This window comes from Miniopterus natalensis, chromosome 7 (genome assembly GCF_054644295.1).
Source record: "Miniopterus natalensis isolate mMinNat1 chromosome 7, mMinNat1.hap1, whole genome shotgun sequence".
In the NCBI taxonomy this organism is placed as follows: Eukaryota; Metazoa; Chordata; class Mammalia; order Chiroptera; family Miniopteridae; genus Miniopterus; species Miniopterus natalensis.
The window spans coordinates 44,178,052-44,201,738 of record NC_142087.1 but is presented as its reverse complement, the minus strand read 5'-3'; the positions used below and the strand labels follow the sequence as shown (position 1 = coordinate 44,201,738).

The 23,687-nt window shown below is 35.2% G+C and overlaps 1 protein-coding gene and 1 pseudogene across 3 annotated transcripts in view; both read right to left on the bottom strand.

Annotated features, from left to right (window-relative positions):
• The window catches only part of RBBP8 (RB binding protein 8, endonuclease), a 62,281-nt gene that overhangs the window by 8,209 nt on the left and 30,385 nt on the right, over positions 1-23,687 (bottom strand). Inside the window, exons 7-15 of one of the 3 annotated variants that reach the window (XM_016211515.2) lie at positions 17,719-17,894; positions 15,721-15,825; positions 13,521-13,618; positions 12,059-12,171; positions 10,111-10,993; positions 9,902-10,028; positions 7,840-7,928; positions 6,827-6,944; positions 2,381-2,524 (exon numbers count right to left, since the gene is read on the bottom strand). In XM_016211515.2, the coding sequence (XP_016067001.2) occupies positions 2,381-2,524; positions 6,827-6,944; positions 7,840-7,928; positions 9,902-10,028; positions 10,111-10,993; positions 12,059-12,171; positions 13,521-13,618; positions 15,721-15,825; positions 17,719-17,894 (1,853 nt within the window). The remainder of the gene's footprint in view (positions 1-2,380; positions 2,525-6,826; positions 6,945-7,839; positions 7,929-9,901; positions 10,029-10,110; positions 10,994-12,058; positions 12,172-13,520; positions 13,619-15,720; positions 15,826-17,718; positions 17,895-23,687) is intronic. The other 2 variants (XM_087818995.1, XM_087818996.1) reach the window with 2 other exon arrangements.
• Positions 4,718-6,809, bottom strand: LOC107535915 (endonuclease III-like protein 1 pseudogene; annotated as a pseudogene).

The window sequence follows — 23,687 nt, the reverse complement described above, 5'->3', positions numbered from 1 at the left end:
TGAAGCTAGATATTACCGTCTTTTTAACCATTTCAGCAGGTGTGACGTGGTATCTTTGTCCCTGATGTCTAATAATGTTGAACACCTTTTCATGTGCTTATTGGTCATTCAAATATCTTCTTTTCATTGAAGGGTTTTTAAGCAAGAAGATAATACAAGCCAATTTACATTTAAAATAAATCTCTTTTGAATTCACTTTTGAATCTCTGTAGAGACTGAACTAGAGAGGAAAAATAACGGATATAAAACGACCAGTTAGGAGGCCTATGATAGAACAGGTAGAGACAGGAGTGGTTTAGACTAGGGCGGTTGTTACAGAGATGACGTGTTATGAAGTGTATTTTAGAGACAGGACCACTGGGGTGGCAGCCTGGGCATGGAGGAGAGGTGAAAAGGGCTAATATGACTCACATCTCTATTGTTGGTAACTGCGAGGATAGGTAATAAAGCTCAGTGAGGTGCAGAAAGGCAGGGGAGAATCAAATTTGGGTAAAAAAACTAAAGATTTCTAATTTGAATATATTAAGTTCAAAGTGCATATATCAAACAGGTAGTTGGATTCAAATCTGGGGTTCAAAAGAGAAAGGATGAGGCTGGAAGTAAGTATACAGAAGCATTATCTTCATTTGGCCCCTGAGCAGCATACACTCTCTTTCCCTTGTACTGCATGGGCCGCAGCTCCTTCTCAGTTTTCTTTGCTGGTTCTTCCTTGTTTCTCTGACTTTTTAAAGTTGCTACACCTCAGAGGTCAGAACTAGGAAATGCTTCTCTTTTTTACTTTGATGATCTCATTCAGTTTCACAGTTTTTGACCTCCTGCACCCTAAATCATTTCTTTATTCTGGATTTTTTTTGTCCCAACTCAATAAACATCAACTGCCTACTAAATACCTCTAATGAATGTCTAGTTTAACATGCCCAGAACTGAGCCTTTGATACTCTCCCTCTAACTTGCTTCTTCCTATGAGGGAAGACTTGGGAGAACTTTTTGATATGAGAGTCAAGAAAATGAAATAAACAAATTCTAAATTATATTTCTGGGTGATGGGAAAAATAAAAACGTCTAAAAGTCACTTGGTAGGAAATAAATGGAACTTGGCTTAGGTACATTAGATTTAAGCTGTTGAAGAGACACAAAAGTAACAATACTAAGAAATGCAGGTCTGGGATTCATAAGTGAAGTCAAACTAGAGGTGCAGATTTGGGGTCATAATTTCAGAGGTGGTTAATAAACCGTGAGAAAAAACGAGTGTAAGGGAAAAAACCAGTGTCTTGGGGATACTCTAGGAAAAAAAGGTTGACGAAGTTCAAAAAGAACAGTGCAGCACCGTATCAAAAGCTTAGTGGAGAAGGAATTCTGGGATGGTCAGGGTGAAATGTAACTTTGAAAGAAAAAGAAATTAATTAGATCTTATAAAAGAATATCCTTTTTCTAAAAAGTGAAACCAATTGGTAAAAGGCCCTTCTTGAAGGAAAAAAGTAAACTGAACAGTTGTAGATTTTTAACACAGAGTTTGCCTGACCAAGTTTTTGCCATAGACCGAGCAAGCAAAGCATGCTGCTCTGTATCTTCACTCAGGGTCTCATTCACTCTGAGCTCAGGATTGTCATTTTAAAAACCTGATGAAAGCACAAAGGGGGAAAAACACACACAAGATAGACTGTATCACAGCAGAAGGTGTGCTCATTTAAACCAGCATAAAAAAAACTTTGCACAAGATTAAAAATTCTGATTGTTTTGCTCACAGTGAGAAAATGAGAAAAGCAGCAAGAATTTTAACTAATTTTCCATTCAGACCATCTATTTAAGAGCTTCACTTAGAGTATTCTACCGCTGGCTGCTACCCTACATTATATACTACTGCTTCTAATAAAACAGAGTTTAAAGAGACTGATATATATGTATATATACTTAATATAGTTATATTAAGTATTTTGTTTGGAAAGGTAAAGCATTCAAGCAGGACATGAGCCTGAATTTTCTGTAAAATTTCTCTTTTCACTCTATTACAATCATTAATTTATTACTTGAAAAAGAATTTCTCAAAACTTTTTATAAACTTTACACGTGTTATAGAAAAACCTATACAGTACTGAATCAATATTAATTTCTAAGTCCTGATGAGTATTTTATGGTTATATAAGATGTTAACATAAGGGGAAGCTGAGTGAAAGATACAGGGGAACCCTCTGAACTATTTTTGTAATTCTTCTATTAGTCTGAAGGGGAAAAAAAAGAAACCTGTGAAAAAGAAATTTATACAAACAACATGAAACTGTAATAAACATACATCATCCAGCCTCTGTTAATTAGCCTGATGACTTAATTTACTGAACTCAGTGTAACTGAGAAGCCATAATTAGAAAGAAAACAGCCTTACTGTTTGGTTTCTTTGTGGTAGCGGACAATTCCTCCTCTTCCTCTGTTACGTGGGGGTAGCTATGTGCCAAACAGGACTCATATTCTTCATGTGTTGTCCGATCAAACATATCTTCCAAGCTATCATTCAGTTTTCTTTCTCCATCTATGTAAGAAAGCACTGATTCAGGGTAACATGCAAGCTTTCTGCTTTCTACATTGACCAGTGTGAAACTTGTAGTAATTGCCACAAAGTAATTCAGATGTGCACGAGGCAAGAATAAACCCTCAAGTCTAGGTAGTTACTATACATTTATAAAACCTCTATGTTATGGCTTTAAATGTCCATTACTCATGTGAAGAGAATGCTAGTGTTTGTTATTTTCATTACAAACATTAAAAATCTTTTTCTCCCAATCAGATCATGTATAATTTATACTAAACCAAAAGTCATCCTACCAAAGAAACTGTGAGGAATAGAAAATGAACCATACTATATGGTTAATATGAACCATACCATTATGGTATTCTTAATAATACCATAATGAATAATAAAAAATACTGTTTGAATAAAATGTGTATAAATAGCTGACATTAAAATCTCTATAGATTTTTGCTTACCTGCTTATTTTCCTAAAGTGGCAGCAAAAAGAGTATTTTCTTGCATGACCATTAACATTTGATAGTGTTGATAGGTATAATGAATTCAAATTCTGTATCTGACATGCAAAGTGCTAAATTCATCTTCAGAGTAGTAACTACATTTCCCATTATATAATCACATTTTAAAAAAACATCAGAATTTACTAAAAAACAGAAATAGATCCCGTTGGCTAACGAATCTGACAGAAGCCTACTGAGATCACTCTATAAAGTAATTACCATCTTCTCCCCATCATGGTGCTCTACTGCCCATATTGTATTTTATCTTTCTCCAGCACTTACCATCACCTATCATACCATATATTTATTTGCTTGTTTCTTCCCTATTAGAATGTAAGTTCCATGAAGTAGATACTTTCATTGTGTTTTGTTTGCTCATTGTCTCCAGTTCCTGGAATACTTCCTGGTATAGAACTGCAGCTTGATATTTACTGAGATTAAACATTTGTTTATTTTTCATTTTGAGAGTCAAATTTCTAGACAAAATAGAACTTCTATGTGCCAGGCAGTGTGCTAGGCACTCCCAAAGCAATCTGTATCTGCTATTAGTGAATCACAGTAAGTCACTGATCTTTTTTTAATTTTGGTCTGACTTCTGCTATGAAATTCTTAAGTACAGAGATGACATCCTACTGATCTTTCTATCACAGTCTAAGTCCTAACACAGAGTAGAGATACAAAAAACATTTTATGAGTTGAAATATTAGCAGCAACTGGGAGTTCCTTATTGGTGTGTTTCATTTTTAACCATTTCTAAGTATTAAAAAGGTTTACCTTATGGGTAAAATGGGCAGATTTTTTTTTTCCAAATATGGCCTCAACAGTATCTCCTATCACATGTGCTGTTCCTACAAAGTGATCTTGACACTCCTCCCACTGAGTAGTGAGGACCATGTTTCTCTTGCTTTGAACCTAGGCAGGTCTTTGTGACACTAGGCAACTTCTGAAGCCAGATCATAAAAATGTCCTTTATTTCTATCTTGCTCTCTTGGGATTCTCACTCTGCACTCTGGGAACCTAATCTCCATGTGATGAGAAATGTCAAACTAGCCCTCGTGGAAAGATCATACTGTGGAGCCCTGACGCTGATAGAGGAGAGATGCAAAGTCACCCCATCTGTCTAGCACTTTGGTCTTCTAGCTCCAGCCACCATCTGCCAACAACTGCATGAGAGACCCTAAGACACAACCATCCAGCCAAGCCCTTTCTGAGTTCTTGAGCCATAGAAACTATGGAAGAAAACGTTTGTTGTTTTAATCCTTTAAATTACTGTACTAATTTATTATGCATCAACAGTACACACGATACCTAGTTGAAGTTCTAATCTCACTTCTACACAACACTTGCTTCAAATACACTGGGGAACGATTATGTTCTTTTAATCAACTAGATAAATTTGAAGCCAAAGTAGTCATACTTCAGTTTTTCCCTTTCCTATACAAATGAAACAGTAAACTATCTTCTTAAGAAGAAAATTATTTGCGACATTCACTATAAAAAGACAATACATCATTGCTAAGGTTTTTCTTTTCTTTTTTAAAAATGTTTTCATTGATTTTGAGAGAGAGAGAGGAAGAGAGAGGGATATAGAAACATGGGTGGGACAGAAATATCACTGATTGGCTGCCTCCTGCATGCCCCCTACTGGGGATCCAGCCCACAACTGGGGCATGTGCCAGGACCAGAATCAAATCATTATCTCTTGGTTCTGGGTCAATGCTCAACCACTGAGCTACCCTGGCAGGCTGCTAAGGTTTTTCTTTTAATAGGTACTATCCTCTCACAACTTAGGCAGCCAGATACTTGGTCATATGGATAGTTATTCATTTCTAAAGGACAAAGAATTAAAGCAAAGTATTAAATTTTTCTTTCACTTACTGCATTTAGGGCAGCAAGGATAAGGTGTCTCAAAGAAGTGAGAACAAGCATAGGCGTTTTATTATTTGGCTCTGAGCAGGTAGACTACAGAGCATTCAGGAGAAGAGAGAGAATGCAAATATAGCCTGAATATCCTCAGTTTCCAACAGATGAGGGTTGGAAAATGCCTCTGCTTTTGGCACTGCAGCCCCAAGTAGCAGGTCTTACACCTTCAATTCAAAAGGCTGACAAATGAAACTAGTCCCAGTCTAGTTGGTCTCATGTCATATGCTTCTTTAGTTAGGAATGCTGCTAAGGTAATGCCAACCAAAATCCCTTCATTGTTCCCACCTCTTTTGGAAAGCCAATATAAGAAATTTTTTAACAGGTTCTCAACACAAAGGGCTGTATCCTTTTAATGTAGAAGCAGAGTATGGCAGAGTAAATCGGCATATACACTATTGTTCTCAGTTTACTGCTAATTTGCAAATCTATACTAATACTTCTCAGTGGGATCCCAGTTTTGCCTTATGAAACTGCTTTAGGAAACTGTATTTCTAAAACAGGACTTTCAAGATTCCCTTTTATACATTTTAGAAAAAAATTATCTGAACCAAGAATCAGTAACCTTTTTTTGGGTTTGGTTTTGCAAACCCCCAAGCTTTATTATGAACAGATTGCAACTCCTCAGCAAAGTTGCAGAACAGACACAGCCTTCAGAGCTCCTTGTGCAGCTGGGCACAGGGCCCGATTGAAGCAGGCCCGGTAGCATGAGTGGACGTGCAGACAGGGTCTGTGTAGGCCTCCTATGGGGACTTGGTGACCTTCTTGTTTCACCTGAGTCTGTTGTTGATTCTGTGCACATGTGTCCACTGTGATGCTCAACATAGTGCCCCAGGCCAGTCATGGCCAAGTGTGCCATTTTGGGCCTTATGCCTAGCAGTGCCATCAGCTCTGCCAAAGAGGCTGGGATGTCTCCACTATAGCATGGCTGCAAGATAGTATTGGTCTGCTTGATATACTTCATCCTGTTCCTCCAGAAGCCCACAGGGTAGACAAGTGTGCTCAGTGTCTTCTGTCTGTAGGATGTTGTCTACCGTCAGGCCCTGAACATGTACTCGCTGCATGGCACTGCTGTCACCTAGTCGTTGGTCCGGCTGAAGAACATCAGCGACAGCAGCACTTGGTACCTCTGTACCTTTGGGGGCGCACTGGGGTTATAGCAGTGCTCAGCCCCCAGTTGGTCCACAGGCATGTACTTCCCACTCTTCATGGTGTGAACGTTTGCCAGCTGCTGCTGCCAGTCCTGAGGCTCCCAGCTTGGCACCTTGAATGCAGTCACTTCCTTTCTTACCATCTGAGGCCTCATAGGCCACCTTCAGGCTTTATAGCTCCACAGGGCAGTCAGTGGCTTTTCCTTCCTTCTGTAGCCACCTTGCCTCTCCAGTGTGGCACAGCAAGGCCCAGCCCCAGGTCCCCAACTCTGACTGAAGGTCACCATCCCCATGCCCATGGCACTCATGCTGAACTAGCAAACTTTTACTTAAAGGGTCACACAGTAAATATTTATAGACCTTGGGGCCAGTAAAGTCTCTGTAGCAACTACTCAACTCTGCTGTATCAATAAGCAGCGATAGGCAATGCATAAACAAATGAGCGAGGCTGCATTCCCATAAAACTTTATTTATAAATGGGCAGCCAGCTGTGGTTTGCTGACCCTTGAAAACAATCTGAATTCTTTCTAGGGTAAAAATTATTTTGGCTAAAGAGTTTTAGTCCTCTGAAATACTGAAACTGAACTTTACTGAAGAAATCTAGTATTATCAGAACAGGGGAAAAAACCCCTGGTTTATGGTGAAGAGATCACTTGTGCTTATCAATGCAATGGTATGACTATAAACTTCCCTCCACATTTTTACTAAATAATAATAAAAAAATCAAATCTTACGTGGACGTTTTTCTCCCTTCTGCTCTTGCTTCTTCACTTTTAAAAGCACAGTTTCACTAACCAACGTACAGTCCGTGTCCACTGTCTCACCTCCTGCTAATCTTGACTGACTGCCATCCTGAATATTTAAAAATTCAAAATTTTAATAATTATCCCTTTATGCTCTTATAGTTATTTTAAAAATATTTCTGGTAAACTATATGTAACATAAATTTTACCATTTTAACCATTTTTTTAAGTGTACACTTTGGTTGCGTTAAGTTATATTTAACTTTTTAGGAATAGAGATACGGTTCAGGTTTTATTGCCTGTAGAACATTTTAGCTTTCATATACAACACAAATATCTTCTCTCAAGCCTAGGAAAGGAGGCCTGCTGCCAAGGAAAGGAGGATTACAGAACACTGCATGCCCTGAGCTCCTCCTGCCTTTCTTCTCTGATCTGCCTTACAGTAATGTGCATCAATGTACACAAAGAATAACTTCATAAATTAAATCTTATTTCTTCATAGATATATATTACTTTAATAACTGTTAAATACTTTATTAATATACTACCAAGTAAAAGAGAACTTCTCAAACTATATAAAATTTAAATATAAGTCAAAAAAATTATTTCTACTTTGAATTTTAAGTTTTTAAAAAAATATTTTAAACTCTAGCCAACTGGGAAAATGAAACTTTTTTTTCTTGAAGGTACATTACTTTAAAAGTGAATCAAAGCATATAATGAATTATTTTGATAAATAATTATTTAAAATATTTAACTAGCATTTTGTATTACTTTAAAACTATAACAATAATTTTCAGCAAAGGCCTTTAAAGTCAAAAGTATTATTATTCTTTCAAAGATACCATAAAGTTGGAAGAATAAGCATTTTTATTTATTAGTTTACTAAATAAATAAATGCAAGTTTTAAGAGGTATTATCTCCAGGTCACAGAGTGAGAGAGGAGAGTGACTAAGAGCTCACTAGAATAACCACATGGGCTTTGGTTTTACTTTCTAACTCACCTTTGTATCTATTACAGTAACATCCATTTTATACTGAGAAAGGTCTGTTCCTGGATCTATACTCCACTGGATATTTTCAAAGGATACATCTTAGATAAGGAGGAAAAAAATATATATAATTAAGAACAGATTTTAAAAATTCTCATTCCTTTAAAACATTATGGGATGCAGAAAATGGCAGAAAAGTTTTGCAAATCATATGTTTGGTAAAAGACTTGTATCTATGATATATAAAGAACTCTTCACAATTCAATAAGACAAATACTCCAATTAAAAATGAGCAAAGGATCTTAACAGACAGTCCTTGAAAGAAGATACACAAACGGCTAATAAGCACCTGAACAGATGTTCAACACCATTAGCTATCTGGGAAAAGTAAATCAAAACCACACAGAGATACCACCTCATATCCCATAAGATGGATCGAATGAAAAAGACAGATAGTAACGTGTTGGTGAAGATGTGGAGAAACTGAAACCCTCATATTCTGCTGGTGGGAATGCAAAATGACTTAGCTGTTTTGGAAAAGTTACGTAGGTTCTCAAAAGGTTATACTAAATTAGCATATGGCCTAGCAATTCTACTATGTATAACTAAAAAAAAACCAAAGAAAAAAAACACATTCACACAAAATTGTACACCAGTATTCATAGCAGCATTATTCATAATAGTAAAAAAAAGTGAAATAGTAAAAAAACAGTCACAAAAGATTATTATTTCATTTACATAGAAACTCCAGAAAAGGCCAATCTATAGAGACAGAAAGTAAGTTAGTGACTGCCTAGGCCTGGGGGAAGAGGAAAGAGGAGTGGGGAATGAAGAATGATTACTAATGGGTCTTGTTCTTTTTGTTCTTTTGGAATAATGAAGATGTTCTATACAGAGACTGTAGTAATGTTTGCACAACTCTATGAGTATACCGAAACCGGTAAATCTTATAAATTTTAATATGTGATTTTTATGTCAATAAATTTTTTTTTAAACAGTTGAAACTGTAACTTTGTTTGGAGGGGTTTTCAATGTATGTAGATATACATGACAACTACACAAGGTATAGTTACAGGACATAAAGTGGCATAATATTAACTCTAAGTAGATTACAAAAGGTTAAATCAGTATATACTGTAATCATTAAGAACAATTATAAAAAAATAAAAAGATTTAAAAAAAAGAACTGAGAATAAAAAAAAAACGTTTTTATACAGAGACTAAAAAAAACTCTCATTAGAAGAACCACTAAAAAATGTGCTTAAGGAAAAAAGGAAAATAAACCCAGAATGAAGGAATAACTTTCCAATGAAGAATAAAAGAAAAAACACTGCATGTGAAGTACAGAAATATTTGGTTGGTAAAAAAACCAAAGACTCTTTTTAAACACACCAGACTTATGAAAAGATTGATATACATATTACAGCAGACAATGTTTAAAAACAAGGTGAAAAACCCATACAAATATATATATATATGTGTATATATATGTATATGCTTATAAATATACATGTAAATGCAAGAAAAAGAACAGAGTATCTATGGGGTGAGGAACAAGTTTTAGATGATGAAAATTCTACTTTATATATTTTAAAATTCTGTGTAAAATTTTTAAAGCTTTTGCAAAGAAAATAAGAAATAACTACAGTCCTAGCCGATTAGCTCAGTTGGTTAGACACACCAAGGCTGTGGGTTTGATCTCCAGTCAGGGCACATACAAGCAACCAATGAATGTATAAATAAGTAGAACAAATCTCTCCCTTTCTCCCTCTCTCAAATTGAATAAAAATTTTAAAAAAGAAATAACTACATAAAATAAATCCACAAAATCACCTATAAAAGTAGTTATTTAAGCTCTCAATTCATTTTTCTAAAAGCACAAGAGAAGGATAATCACATGTAAAATGAACCCAATGAGACTTATTCTGTAAATACAGAAATATGCAGTAAGAAAATATTTTCTTCCAAAACAATTCAATCTATCCAAAGAATGTAAATAATACATTTAATATCTTAAATGATATATCAAGATAAGATATATGAAGAGTGGAAGTATTACTTGTAGTGCACATACCTTGATTGTTTTGTAGAGGCTTTGTTTTAGCGATTCTACATGGATTTAACTGAAGAACTGATGCAAGTTCGCATGCTCCATGAACTGATCTGGTTTTTGTTCTTACTGGCTCATGAGAACCAGCACCCTAAAACAGAAAGAATTATTAGCATCTAAGTGAAATCATAACCAACCATTTAAAATAAATTCCTTGAACATTTAACACAAACCTGCATGTCATCAAAAAGATTCTCTGTCTCCAAACTTTCACGTGGATGCAGAGGGATTTTAAAGATAGGATTTTCTTCTTTTATTTGTAGTGTTTTGTTATCTGGAGAGGATTTACTCAGGGGCTGGAGGATGCACTCCTGTAAACGGGGCTCCTCTGGGGAATCTTTGGTGGGCACACAGCTCCCACTCGAGGCCTTTCGGCTTGAGGAAGAGCCCTTTGGAATGGGCTTCAAAGCCTCGAAGAGAGTCGCTTGTCTAAATCTGATTTTAGATGTCTCACTTCCTTGGCTCTTCTCTTGACGCTGAATAGCTGAAAACCGATCAGACAGATCCAGAGGTTTATCCATAGCATAGTCTCCATTCATAAAAGAATGACTATTCAGCGGAAAAGGAAAAGCATTTTCTTTATCAAAAGAGGCTTGGGGGCGGCTTCCTTCATCTTCAATTTCTTCCTCAATTTTCTTCCTTTTGGATGTTTTGCATCCCAGTGATTTCAGGGGCCCCGCATGTTTATCAGTAATAGCATCTTTAACGTGAGTGGAACTATCCTGTTCACTTATGGATTCACTTATATTTTTATTTATAAGCATCTGCTTATTAGAAGATTGGCTAATGATCTTGTTCACGTTGGACCCAAGATTAGGATGTGTGAAAAGGGAACTATCTTCAGATTTTGATCTAGTTTTCTCTGATCTGGAATTAGAAGTGCTGCTGAAAGGTGCTATTTTCAGATGGCTTTTTTTCCCAGTCTCTAAAAGAGAAGGGGACAAACTTGTACTCAAACCAAAACTACTTTTCACATTAGAGGTAGCTCCAAATACAGGAGATGATGCCCGAGTAGACAGTTCTTGAGGAGGAGTCTTTGAATTAGGATCTGAAAATCTAAGAAGATAAAGAAATAGGGTAAAAATTAAAAGACAAGAATGGTGAAGAAACGTATGCTAATAAAGGATTATTAATAATAAGGTCTTATCCACATATTAGAGAGAGATGCTTCAGCAGCATTTACAATAGGGTATAGCTGCTGGCTTCTCTTCCTTTAGCTGACAAAAAGCAGAGGAAAACGATACAGTCATCCTATTTCAATACCATGATATTCCTATTTACAAACATTTTTCCTAAATAAGTTAAATCACTTCACTATATAAGAAAATAATATTTTAATAAATTCCACTGGGGACCCAACTTCTTCTGTTGTTATGAAACCTTGTCATGAGTAATTCTAAGAAACAAAATTCTTATACTACACAACTGAACGTGAACTAAGGCCCAGTCTGCCTCTAGCAGAGGAGACAGCTTTGGTAGTAGAAAGAGGATTAGGTTTAAGTTTGAAGACATGGGATGGGTAAGAGCACTGCCTCTAGTACTGAACAGCTATGTGGCCTTAAACACGACATTTAAACTCTCTAAAGCTACATTTTTGTTGACTGTGAAATATGGGGGTAAGAAAACCTACTTTAATGAATTACTATGATGACAAGTTAAATGTGATATATGTACCTAAACCCAAAAGCTCTTTTAAAAAGTAAAATGCTACACAGATATAGGTATTATAAGTTAATGGATGTTGTGAAATTAGTAAGAGATGCAACACAATCCTTATACGATCTTATCCAAGCTTTATACAACATCTAGTTTTTGGAAATGCAAACCCAGAAGGGATGACTGGGTCTTTAAAGGGGCAGAGTAACAAAGCTGGGAACTCCTAAGTACTGCTTGAGAGAAGTACAGAAAGAATCTAAAAATAATATCCATCTTGCTATAGTAATGCTTTTAAAAGCCCTCAATTGATCATAAACTGGAGAAAATATTTTTTAAAATAAAAATTAAAACAACCAGAATAACAAAACTATATGTTGAAGGAGAGAAATAGTTTAATTATATGAAACTCATTGTAATAGGCTTTCACCAATAGCTTATAAATTTTCACCAAAGTGCCCCAATTACCTTAAATGATCTTCATTATTTCTTGTAGACTCCTCTGACGGCTGTTTCTTGTGATCTCCTTCCAGACTGTGGTAGAGCTCATCACCAAGGGGGCTCATGGGGCTGTGAGATTCCTTCAACAGTAAAATATAAAGTACATAAACACAGTGAGAGATTATTTTTCCTTAAAATGGATAAAAGCTGATACAGGCTACAATGTGGATGAGCCTCAAGAACAGGGTAAATGAAAGAAGCCTGACTCAAAAGCCACGTCATGTATGATTCAATTTACACGAATTACCCAGAATAGGTGAATCTGTAAGGACAGAAAGCAGACTGGTGGGTACCAGAGGCGAGTGGTAGGGAACAAGGACTGAAGGTTTAACAGGCTTTCTTTTGGGATGATGAAAATACTTTGGAACTAGATAGAAGTGGTAGTTGCCTAATATTGTGAATATACTAAATGCCACTGAATTGTACACTTTAAAATGGTTAATTTTATGTTATGTGCATTTTTTATCACAATAAAACATATGAAGCACATTTTAAGTTTAAAGAGGAAAAAACACATTGGAGCGCCAAATCCTTAGAGATCAGCACCCTTAATGTATTTGGTGTTTAAACTACTGACTTGCCAGGCTTATGGGTAGGAGAAAATTAAAAACCATTAAAACCCATTTAAAGTTCAAAGGTTAAAAACTACCAGCTATCACTTGAATATGGTTTTTAAACTAGAAAAAACAACAAATTTCCCAAATGTAATAAAAAACCAATTCCATTTTTACAAATTCAATAAATAGCAACACAATTTTATGACTCATATACATTTACCAACTAAAGCACAGAATACTATTTTAAAGTTGTATCAAAGTAAAACTTCCTTAAGATTAAAGAATTCAAGTTTTCTATTTTTAGGGATTAAGAAAAAAAAGTAAATGTGTCTCATTAAGGAAGCACTAAAATAATGAAAAAATCATGGGGTCAGTTACTGATGCAATTGCTAAGAAGTAGTTTGGTTTTTTTTGGACTGGCACTTAGTAAGAACACAGAACTAAAGTATATATGGTAGTCCTAAGAATTCATCCTGTTTTTCAAATCAAACCCCAGTTTAAAGGATGCTGAGAAGATCCAATAAATTCTGAAATAAACCTAAAGGTTTAGGCCTTATCTTAGATGAAACGGTAGAAATAGGGGGAAGAGAGGATGCAGGGAAGACAATTGGCCAAACCCTCTAAGCCATTATCATTTCCCTAAATTCTGACTCAACCCACAACCTATATCCCCAAAATTCTAAAGACTAGATTTCTGGGACTGCTTGGGGTAGATAAAATAAAAGAGCCTTTCTAGTCATATCAATTTTGTTCTAGGCCTTTATCCAATGATCTTTGGAAAAAAATAGTATTTCTCTTGCTCAGTTCTCTAAAAACTGACCTAAAAAGACACCAATTAATTCATATTATCATCAGAGTAAACAATTACTTACAGATTCTTCTGGAACATTAAGTCCAAGTGTCTCGGCAACGATTGTAGCTAAATTAAAAGATGACTTATCAGTGGGATAACTGCTTGTTCCATGTGTTTCTAAGTAAGCAAAAAACACCTAATTATACAATTATAGAAATCAGATGTATAAAAAAATACAAAAGGGGGCCCTGGGCAGGTGGCTCAATTAGTTGGAGCATTGTTTCATACACCAAAAAAGTTCCGGGTTTGATTCCTACAGGTTCAATCCCAAGTCGGGGAGCGTGCAGAAAGCAACTGATCAATGTTTCTCTCTTTTCCCCTTCCTCTCTCTCTCTCAAATCAATAAACATATCCTTGAAGTTTAATTTTTTTTTTTAAAAAAAGGAATAAACGGCTCACAGAACTATTTTATAAGATGGCACTGAATAATTTTTTAAATTCTGTGCAAAAAGGCCCAAAATACCTACTATAAATGGCAATAAGTTGCAGATATCTAGTGTCTACACTTGCAAAGTATTTTCAGGTAAGTTTTCCATTTATCCTAAGTAAATTGAATGCAAAAGATAATTTTTCTTATCAATGAAAAAAATCATAAAAATATATATTTATAATGGATTTACTGTGACCTAAGACATACTACAAATATCAAACCATATCATATTTATAATACTATTCATGAAAACATACTTTATGGGAGAGATTTTCAGCACTACTTAATTTTCAAGTTTTAAGCTAACACATAATTATACAGAAATCATCTATATTCAAATATTTTATACATATAGAGTTCCAATAACTCAACAAATATTTACAAAGCACATACTATGTTCCAGGTGTTGTGCTAGGTACTAGATGAAAAGAAAATATTTATATCCTCAAGGAACTTATGGGGCTACAGTTAAAACAGAAAGGTTAAAAAGAGAATTGTAATAAAATGTGACAAACATTACAATAAAAGTACATTAAAAAGGGGTGATTTAAACATAGAGTAAGGACTCCTAAATCTGCCTCGGAAAATCAAGAAAAGCTACATTAAGTCATGCCTAAGCTGACCCTTGAGAGAAAGAGGAATATGACAGTTCACTGGACTGGGAGCAGAGAGAAGGGTTCTATGTATGTGTAAGGGTCTATATATGTAAAACAAAATTACACATTCAGGAAACTGTATGTGGTTCAATTGCTGGAAATCAAAGTGCAAAAGGTGTAGCAGTAGTAGGATAGGAGCCCAGACAGGTCAGTGAGGGATCAGATTATGCTAAAGAGTATAAAACTTATCCTGTAGGCAATGAAGAGATATCCAAAGGTTTTAATAAAGGAAAGATGCAATACTTGGTTTTAAAAAGTAATTCTAGTCATGATAGGATGATAGAGCAAGAAGCAGTCCTAACAGGTAAGAGGACTAATTAGATTACTAAACCAATCTTATGAGAGATGCTGATGGCCTAATGGGGGTACAGAAGAATGTTTATGACAGATATGTAGGAGGTGGGATCAACAAGACTTGGAGAGTATTTAAATATGAGAGATGAAAAAGGAGTCCAGGATAACTCCCAAGTTTTTTGATTTAGGTAACTCCGAGAGGGATGTAGAGTATCATTCACTGAGGTTGTAAATAAAAGGGTGAGGAGTAGGTTTGACAGAAAAATTTCAATTTTGGACATACTGAAGTTGAAGGATATCCAGGTAGAGATGTTCAACAGCAGGCAGATACACTGTTTTGGAAATAAGGAGAAAAATCTTGGACAGCGATAGATTTGGGATTTACCATATAGGTTGCCGCAGAATACTAACTCTAGGTGAGATCCCTCTAGAAAGTGAGACAAGAATAGACCAAGAACCATATACATTGGGGACAGTAACATTTAAAAGAAAGAGAAAGGTCAATAAAAGAAGGTGAAAAAAGAAGAACAAGAGAACCAGGAGTGGCACCACCTCAAGAAACAAGAGAATGCTCGATAATGTCCACCATCATAGAAAGGTCAAGTAAAACAAGGACTGGGAAATATTCATTAGCTTTAACAACCAGGAGGTAACTGATGACTTCTGCCAGAGCAGTTCCAATGTAATGAGTAAGAGAAGAGAATGTGAGAACATATTCTCTTTCTCTGCCCTCCCCCTTTCTTCACCCTCCTTCATTCCTTCCCCATATCCCTTTCCCTTACCGCCCACCAATAACCACAAATTTTAAACTAATAAAGTAATCTCAATATCCTGCTTACTAGCCACTGGAGAGTGACTTTGATCACAAGTGTCAGCCACCAGAATTTCATTTTCATTAGGCTTAGGTTGTGGATGAGTTGAAGGTTTTGGAACTTTTCTCAATTCTAAGGGGGAAAAAGGAGAGATTACCTATAAACAATCACACTGAAAAAATATCATCAAAATAATATTTTGATAAGTCAATACAAACCTATCTTTAAATGTATTAGAAGTGCTACTGTATTGATACAATTTTCATATTCTAATAAAGAGTTCATTCCTATACTTTCATTAGAAATAAAGCTGGAAGTTAGATCAGTAGCAGTTAGGAGAGTGGGAGAGAAAACTAGAACAGACAAGCTTCTTCTGACCCAAGTCTCCAAGAGCTGTAATATTTAATGTATCTTTTCCTTATGTATTTGTTGCAAAGCAGTAGGTTAATTTAAAATGAATACTGCATCACATTATCTCTACAATCTTTTAGTTTTTATTTTCTAAAAGGAAATACTGAAATTTATCAGAAATAATTCAAAGAAAACAAACAAAAAACAGTATGTAAAGGGAAATAGGCTTTTATTAACTATAACCTGAAAATAATATTAAAGCAGTATAAACTTTAAAATAAACAAGCAAAGATGGTCAAAAAGAGGAAAAGACTAAGTAGTCATTAAGTCAGTTTTAAAATAATTTGCGTGACTCAAACGTTATCCTGTATTTTAAACCAAAATTTCAGATTCCAAATAAAAATTAGAACAAGATTAAAACAGACAAACCAAATTTTTAAATATAGTTATACATTATTCTCATACAATGAAGAAATATGCCAGAAGCTTTTATGATACAAAAGGTGACTTTCCTAATAAAGAAAATTGATGTAATTTGTTTTCCTGAATATTCTTATACATGGATTTAAACATGATCTAAATTATGCAGTTGCTTATCTGTAGTGACTCCTGTCCTGTCTGATAATAGACTAAAAGGCCAATGAATGTTCATTTTAGATCTATGATCTTATATTTTACTTTAGCTCCTAATTATGTGTAAGATTTTTAACAGTTCTTTTGTTTTCCACTAGATGGTGATACAAGGTCATACTAAAATGATGAAAATTATGCCAATTTTCCAACATCAAACAATAAGATCTACTTATTTTTCAATGGCATAGTTACTGTTAGCAATTTATTTGCACTATAAAAATATGTCTAGAACTATGTACACCCTTTCCCCCCAAAATGCTTTCCTTGCTACAAATAATTTAGGTTAAAAACTAAATATAGTCTTTATCATTTACTTTAGATCAATATTAAAGTAAATCTTTGTATCATGTCACATGATAAATTTCAGGACTACATGAAAAGGTAGTTCCAAAACATTTAACAGAAATGGTAAGTCACAAAGTAGATACATTACAATGCCATTTCTTTATTACCACCAATTGTTACAAATTATAACAAGTAAAAATAGCCAGTTAAAGACAGGATTCTCAGTATAAAATAGCTGTGGGCAAGACCTGGAAAATACAAAAATTTAGAGTGAGGAAGATCTACATTTGAATTCTGACTCATCTATTTACTTGACAAGTGATCCTGAGTTTAACTCTTCTAAAGAGTATCTTTGGTCATCTATAAAATATAGGTGCTAATAGCTACCCTGCATGCCTGTCATGAGAATTAAAATATAGTAATAATGTATTCAAATCACTCAGCATAATACCTGGCACACCGTGGATAAAAATTAATGTTAAGTTCCTTTCCTCTTACCTTTTATCCCACTCAGATATATGCATATAAGAATGTTTTTAAAATAGAAACAGGTAACTTTTTACTGTGTTTATAAAATGCTGGGTGTTTACATATTCAGAAGAGCAACATAGGTCTATACATAATACAGGCAGAAAATGCCTTCCCAGTCACTTCACTAATGACGGTCCGCCTTCCATTAGACTGAAGAACACAAAAACAATAGATGAATACTATTTTTACAACGCCAAATAATTCAGATACAACTCTAATCCTTACCATTTGTACACACAGAGTGCTCTGGTTTAGTATGGGTTTGCTCTATGTATCGAACATGGAGGTTCTCCTTTCTTCGTAGACGATTAATGCCAGAAAATGAAAAGGCTGTTATTGGTGAATCTGGAATAACATTTTCCTCAGATTCAAGCTCAGCTGCTTGATGCTGTTGATCATTCCTAGAGGAAAACAATGACAATTCCAAGAAAATTAATTAAAAAAATATTTACTAAAACATCACGATGGTATGGAGCTAGAGTAAAACACTGGTATGAAATTTAGATGTAATTCCTCACATCTAATGTTCAAAACCTAAATATAAGGATTAGAGGAGTACTCAAATGATTACAGTGGGGAATATTATTGTGAGAAGTAAAGTACAAAGTGTAGTTGCTGCCACTTGAAATGAGAAGAATTTCAAATGGCAGAGAAAATCAGCAGAGGATCAACATAGTCTGAGTAAAAGCACGCAGTACTGTATACTTAGTGGAGAAGGGCAAGCTGGAACTACATGAAGGAGGGCCTTGATTAAGTGTGCACAAAGTTCAGAAAGCAAGAGGAAAGGAATTAAGGTTTTAGAGCATGGAAGTAATGTGACAATCCAGCAGCAGTGTGCAAGACTGACTGGGACAGAAACAAAGGAGGCAAGGAAATCCATTAGGCAGTGGCTGTAATAGTCCAGTCAAGAGCTCCTGTGGGTTTGAACTAGGATGTTGACAACATCTATGGACAGGAAGGGGGCAGTGCTAAACACTGTGGCAGTAGAACCAATATGACTTGACAACTGACAAAAATACAGTGATAAATAATATTAGCTATCAACATTCTTATAGGTTTATACTGCCAGACACTGTTCGAAGTGCTACATGTATCAGTTTAATTATCATAACTGTATAAGGTATTACTCTCATTTTACAAATGAGAAAATGAAGTTACAGAAGTTAAGTCACTTATTAAAATAATAAATAACAGAACCAGGATCTACATCCCAGCAGCCAGACTCTTAGTATAATATTGCTAACTACTCAATGCATTATCCTTAGTGTAGACCATGAGACAAATGACTGATTACAAGTAGGATTCAACCTTTGAGTTTCTGTCACTGCTTTTATCCAGGTGCCCTCACAAGCTATTCTCAAAACATCAGTCAGAACAGTCCTATTAAAACTCAAGTTATGTCACTCCTCTGATTAAAACTTGCCACACCTTTCCATTTCACATAAAACACAAGCCAAAGTCCTTTTAATGATTTACAAGGTCCTACATGACCTGACTGCTCCCCTCCCCATATCCTCTCTGGCCTGTTTTCATATCATGCTCTACTCCAACCACCTTGCTTCCTCGAGGTTCCTCAAACACACTAGCCATACTCCTACTGCAAGTTCTTTGCTCAAGCTGTTTCATCTGCTTGGAAAGCACACCTCCATACATCACATGGCTAATGATCTCCTTTCCTTCAAGTCTTTGCTGGAGTTTTATTTTCTCATTAAGGTCTACCTGAACACACTATTTAAAATTACAACTCTTCTTCTCATACCCCAGTATTCCTGTTCTTCGTTATTCTGTTCTACTTACTTTATCCATAGTATTTACTGCTTTCGAACATAGCATAGAATTGACTTACCTATTGCTCACCTGCTAGAATGTAAATGTCAATAGGATAAGATCTTTGGTTCACCAATATATCATAAGTGTCCACAAGAATAGGCACACAGTAGGTACTCAATAAATATTTGTTGAATAAATGACTGAATATGAGAGATTCCAAGATTCTACTAGAAAAATAAATTTGTGCTGATCTAGGCATATGTCCAACTCACTGAAGGACCAATAGCACCTAAAGAGTGGGTTTGGATTAAACTGTAGTTATTGAGTAAAGTTAATTAACTTTAACTCAATTGACTTTCCCATGTCAAGCCATTACTGGCTTTATCTGCCAACCAATTCTTACCAGTCTGTCAGGCATTTAGGCTTTACACGACAAAACGAGATTGTCCTACTCTACTCATATCAATTTGTAATACTATCTATAAACATACAATAATATGAAAATTTTATAAACTATGGCCAACAGAGATTTTTAAAAAATATTAGAAGATAAAGATAAATTTTCCCCCAACATTGATTTATATCTTAATTTCCTGGATATCAATATTAGTCTGGTTTATAACCCTATATTCTTTACTGAAGATCTTTAGAGCCATTTAGAGTTACTATCTAATTTTTAATCTCTCCCTACAAATTCAATGGACTTATTCTGGAAAAACAGAGTAAGCTGGTCATATGAGAAAGCCTTATAAATTAATGGAGTGTGAAATCTATCTGACCTTACTTTAACTAATTACATCACAGTCTACCTGCCTATTAGTCATAAAAATTCAACCTGAAACATGAATGAGTCACAAGAAGAAATTGATTTCCTGGCAGAGCCAATCTAGAAGTATCTGGGATCACAAAAGAAAGGAAAATACAATAGAAAACTAGCTCTAACTAGAGGTGTCCAAACTAAGTAAACAAGTGCTGGCTTTGCCCTCCTTTGTCCTTCATTAAAAAAAAAAGAAAAAGGAAAAACAAAACAGCTTCTATGTGTTAACCAAGTTTTCTTCTTTTAAGCATTAGGTCTTACTTACTCTGATTTGCTGAAGGAAGTTAAATCCACACCACAGCTTCTGGTTAAATTAATTACGTACGCAAGTCATCTTTCTCCGTTCACTTTCCCTTCTAATGGCCCGAGAGCACTTTTTTTTTTTTTGGTTGTCTACTTTATTTGTAGGCCTCCCTTAAATTCTGTTAAAACAGTTCTAGTTGTTGGGTGTTTTTTTTTTTTTTTTTATTTTTAGAGAGAGAGGAAGGGAGAGGGGTAGAAAGATAGAAACACTGAGGAGAGAGAAATATTATCGATTGGCTGCCTCCTGCACGCCCCCTACTGGGGATCAAGCCCCAAACCTGAAACCCAGTCATATGCCCAGACAGGAATCGAACTGTAACCTCTTGGTTCCTTGGTCAACGCTCAACCAGTGAGCCATGCTAGCTGGGCTAGTTGTTTTTCCCCCCAAAGATCTATACGGATACAGGGTTTTCATTCCTAAAGTCTGTAAAAAGTGTTTAGAATTCAGCTTTCTCCTCTTCTGCTCTAAAGAACTTACACACTTTCAGCTAAAACATAATTTAACCTTAATGAAAATTACAGCCATCAAGTTCACTAAAATATTATGATTTTCAAGAAAACAGAAGAGAATTCCCTAAAATACAAACTAGTGAGTCTGATACACTGTTCTCTTAAAACTGGTATAAGCTCATTACATGAGTAATTCAAGTAAGACTAATTTTAAGAACAGTTCATGAGCAGAGGATATTTACTCTAAGACAAGACTCAGGAGGGCCATGAGGGTTGTCTTCCTGTACACAAAGGACCACCAATTAGAAGAGGGGATAAACTTGTTCCAGATGGTCCCAGAAGGCAAAAATCAGAATCGACAAATATAACTTGTAAGTAGAGTGGTTTCTACACAAACTAAGAAAGAACTTTCTAGTAATTTCATCTCACTGAAATTGAATAGGCTTGGGAGACAGTGAACTTATACTAGAGGTATTCAAACAATTCTATGTTAAAGAAGTCATACAAGAAATTCAATTTAGAAGAGGGCAGTGTAGAGGGCAGTAAAAACAAAATGCAACAAAAACTTTATTTTAAATTCTGTCCATCTAGAACAGTGAATGAAATGAATCCTATAGCCTTCAAGTATATACACTTACATATAGACTTTGACTTTCACTGAACCAGCACATCCATTTCCTGAAATAAAGAGTCATGACCCCAATACCTAGCTTACTTATCTGCTTTCTGTGACTGGTAGAGTTGAAATATATATATTTAAACTTTGTAACGACAAACTGTCACTGAATAATTTCTCAGCATAATGTCACTAAACAATTGTCCTACCATATAAGGTATCTATCTGTAACATCAAAACCAGCTTAGGTGAGCCTGGCCTGTATGGCTTAGTGGTTGAGCCCATGAAGCAAGAGGTCACCGGTTCGCTCTCTGGTGAAGGGCACATGCCCGGGTTTCAGGCTCGATCCTCAGTAGGGGGTGTGCAGGAGGCAGCTGATTGATGTTTTTGTCTCATCGATGGTTCTATCTCTCTATCCCTCTCCCTCTCTCTCTAAAAAAAAATCAGTAAAACACTTTTAAAAAACACACACACAGAAAAATTCACCCAACTTAGGTGAGCTAGAATACTACATTTCACAAGCAGAAGTATAGGTCAAATATTTTTTCGAAAGTTCGGGGGAATTCCAGGCACTAATAGCATAATGTTACAATAAGGTAGTCAAGAGGAAACCAGGTTGCCTTTATGAGATAATACTTGCTATTTCTTTTTTAAACTGACAAGGAAAAGAAAATTTGTTCAAGAAGAGCAAGCTACAAAGTACCTTATGAGAGCAACTAAAATTTCAGAAGAGAATTGAAAGATATAACAGATTACTCCTACACTATTCTAAGGCATACCCTAAATAAACATACCTGCCCTGAGCTCATCTACATTAATCTCTACTGTAATTTAAACTTCAGCTTTTAGATCTTTTCTAAAATATCAATGAGCCTCAACAGGAAAAATATGTGAATTTGAGAACACTAAAAATAAACTCATTGTAAACTAATCAGAATTAAATTTCTACCAAAAAATGACATTATTTGGTTTCAATAAACTTTATATACCTTGGTTGTTGAGGTAACCACCTAATTCTGTATTAACCTCTGTATAATATATAAATATTATCTTACTTATCTTCAGTATTCATAGATATCAAGGTTGATGTGTTCAAAATATCACAAGCTACCTGTGCTAGATAACCCCACATAATGTATGTTAACACAGGTCAACACTTATCTGAAATCTTTGGAAGCAGATATGATTCAGAGTTCAGATTTGTATTTTACATGAAGAGTAACATAGAGCATATAGAGATGATTACATAACACTTTCAGGGGAGCCTGAGGTGGTATCCTGTAGTCAAGCACATTGATAATTTTCAAGCAAACCCTCTGAATGCTCACATGAAGTGGTGGGATAAATAACTATAAATAGCATCCTGTCAGTTGAGGTAAGGTTAGGTTGTGGATAACATTTCAAAAGAAAAACCTTTTGGGTTTTGGAATCATATATAAAAGTTTGTGGATCTGTGTTCTAGCCTCACTTCAATATACAGCATGAGGAAAATTAGTAAGTGTTGACATTTTCATATATACCTTTGATTACCTCAATCTGCTCCCCTCACCTTCTTTCCTCATCTGACTATTATCCCTCCTCAAAATTCCCTTTGGCTACCAATATATAGTGGACTGATCACATGGGAGGAATATCAAAATCCTACTGGACATCTACCTAGAAGTATATTGATAACGATGTTAATTCCACCTTTGAGATGTGTTTATATACAAGACAATAAGTCTTCGATGCCAAAATAATGTTACACCTGCACAGTTTGTACTAAAAATGTTATAGATGTCTACTCACATGTAATAGCATCTTTAACAGTCCTATAAAACCATTAAGACTATCCTGAATCCTAATCCTTAAAAAAATATTATATAAGCTTTATGTAAATGGAAAATATGAAGTAACCATATCTCTGCTCTGCATCAGCCAGACTATACTCCCTAAAATAGATTATTTTTTGAGACACTGTCACATAATGAAAAGAACAGAGGCCTTTAAGTCAGAAGATATGGGTCAGAGTGATGGTGTTATAACCTACGAGGAGTGAGACCAAGGCAAGTTACTTGACTTTTGTGAACTCTGGTTTCCTCAATATAAAGTAGAGATAGTAATGCTACCTTGTGGAATCATAATGAACAATAGAAATAATAAACATAAAACACAAAGAAGATTAACTCGTACACAGGATAAAAGTTATTTTCATTCTTTAAGAGAAATGGTGGGAGAGGAGAGAGGATCAGAGAGAGA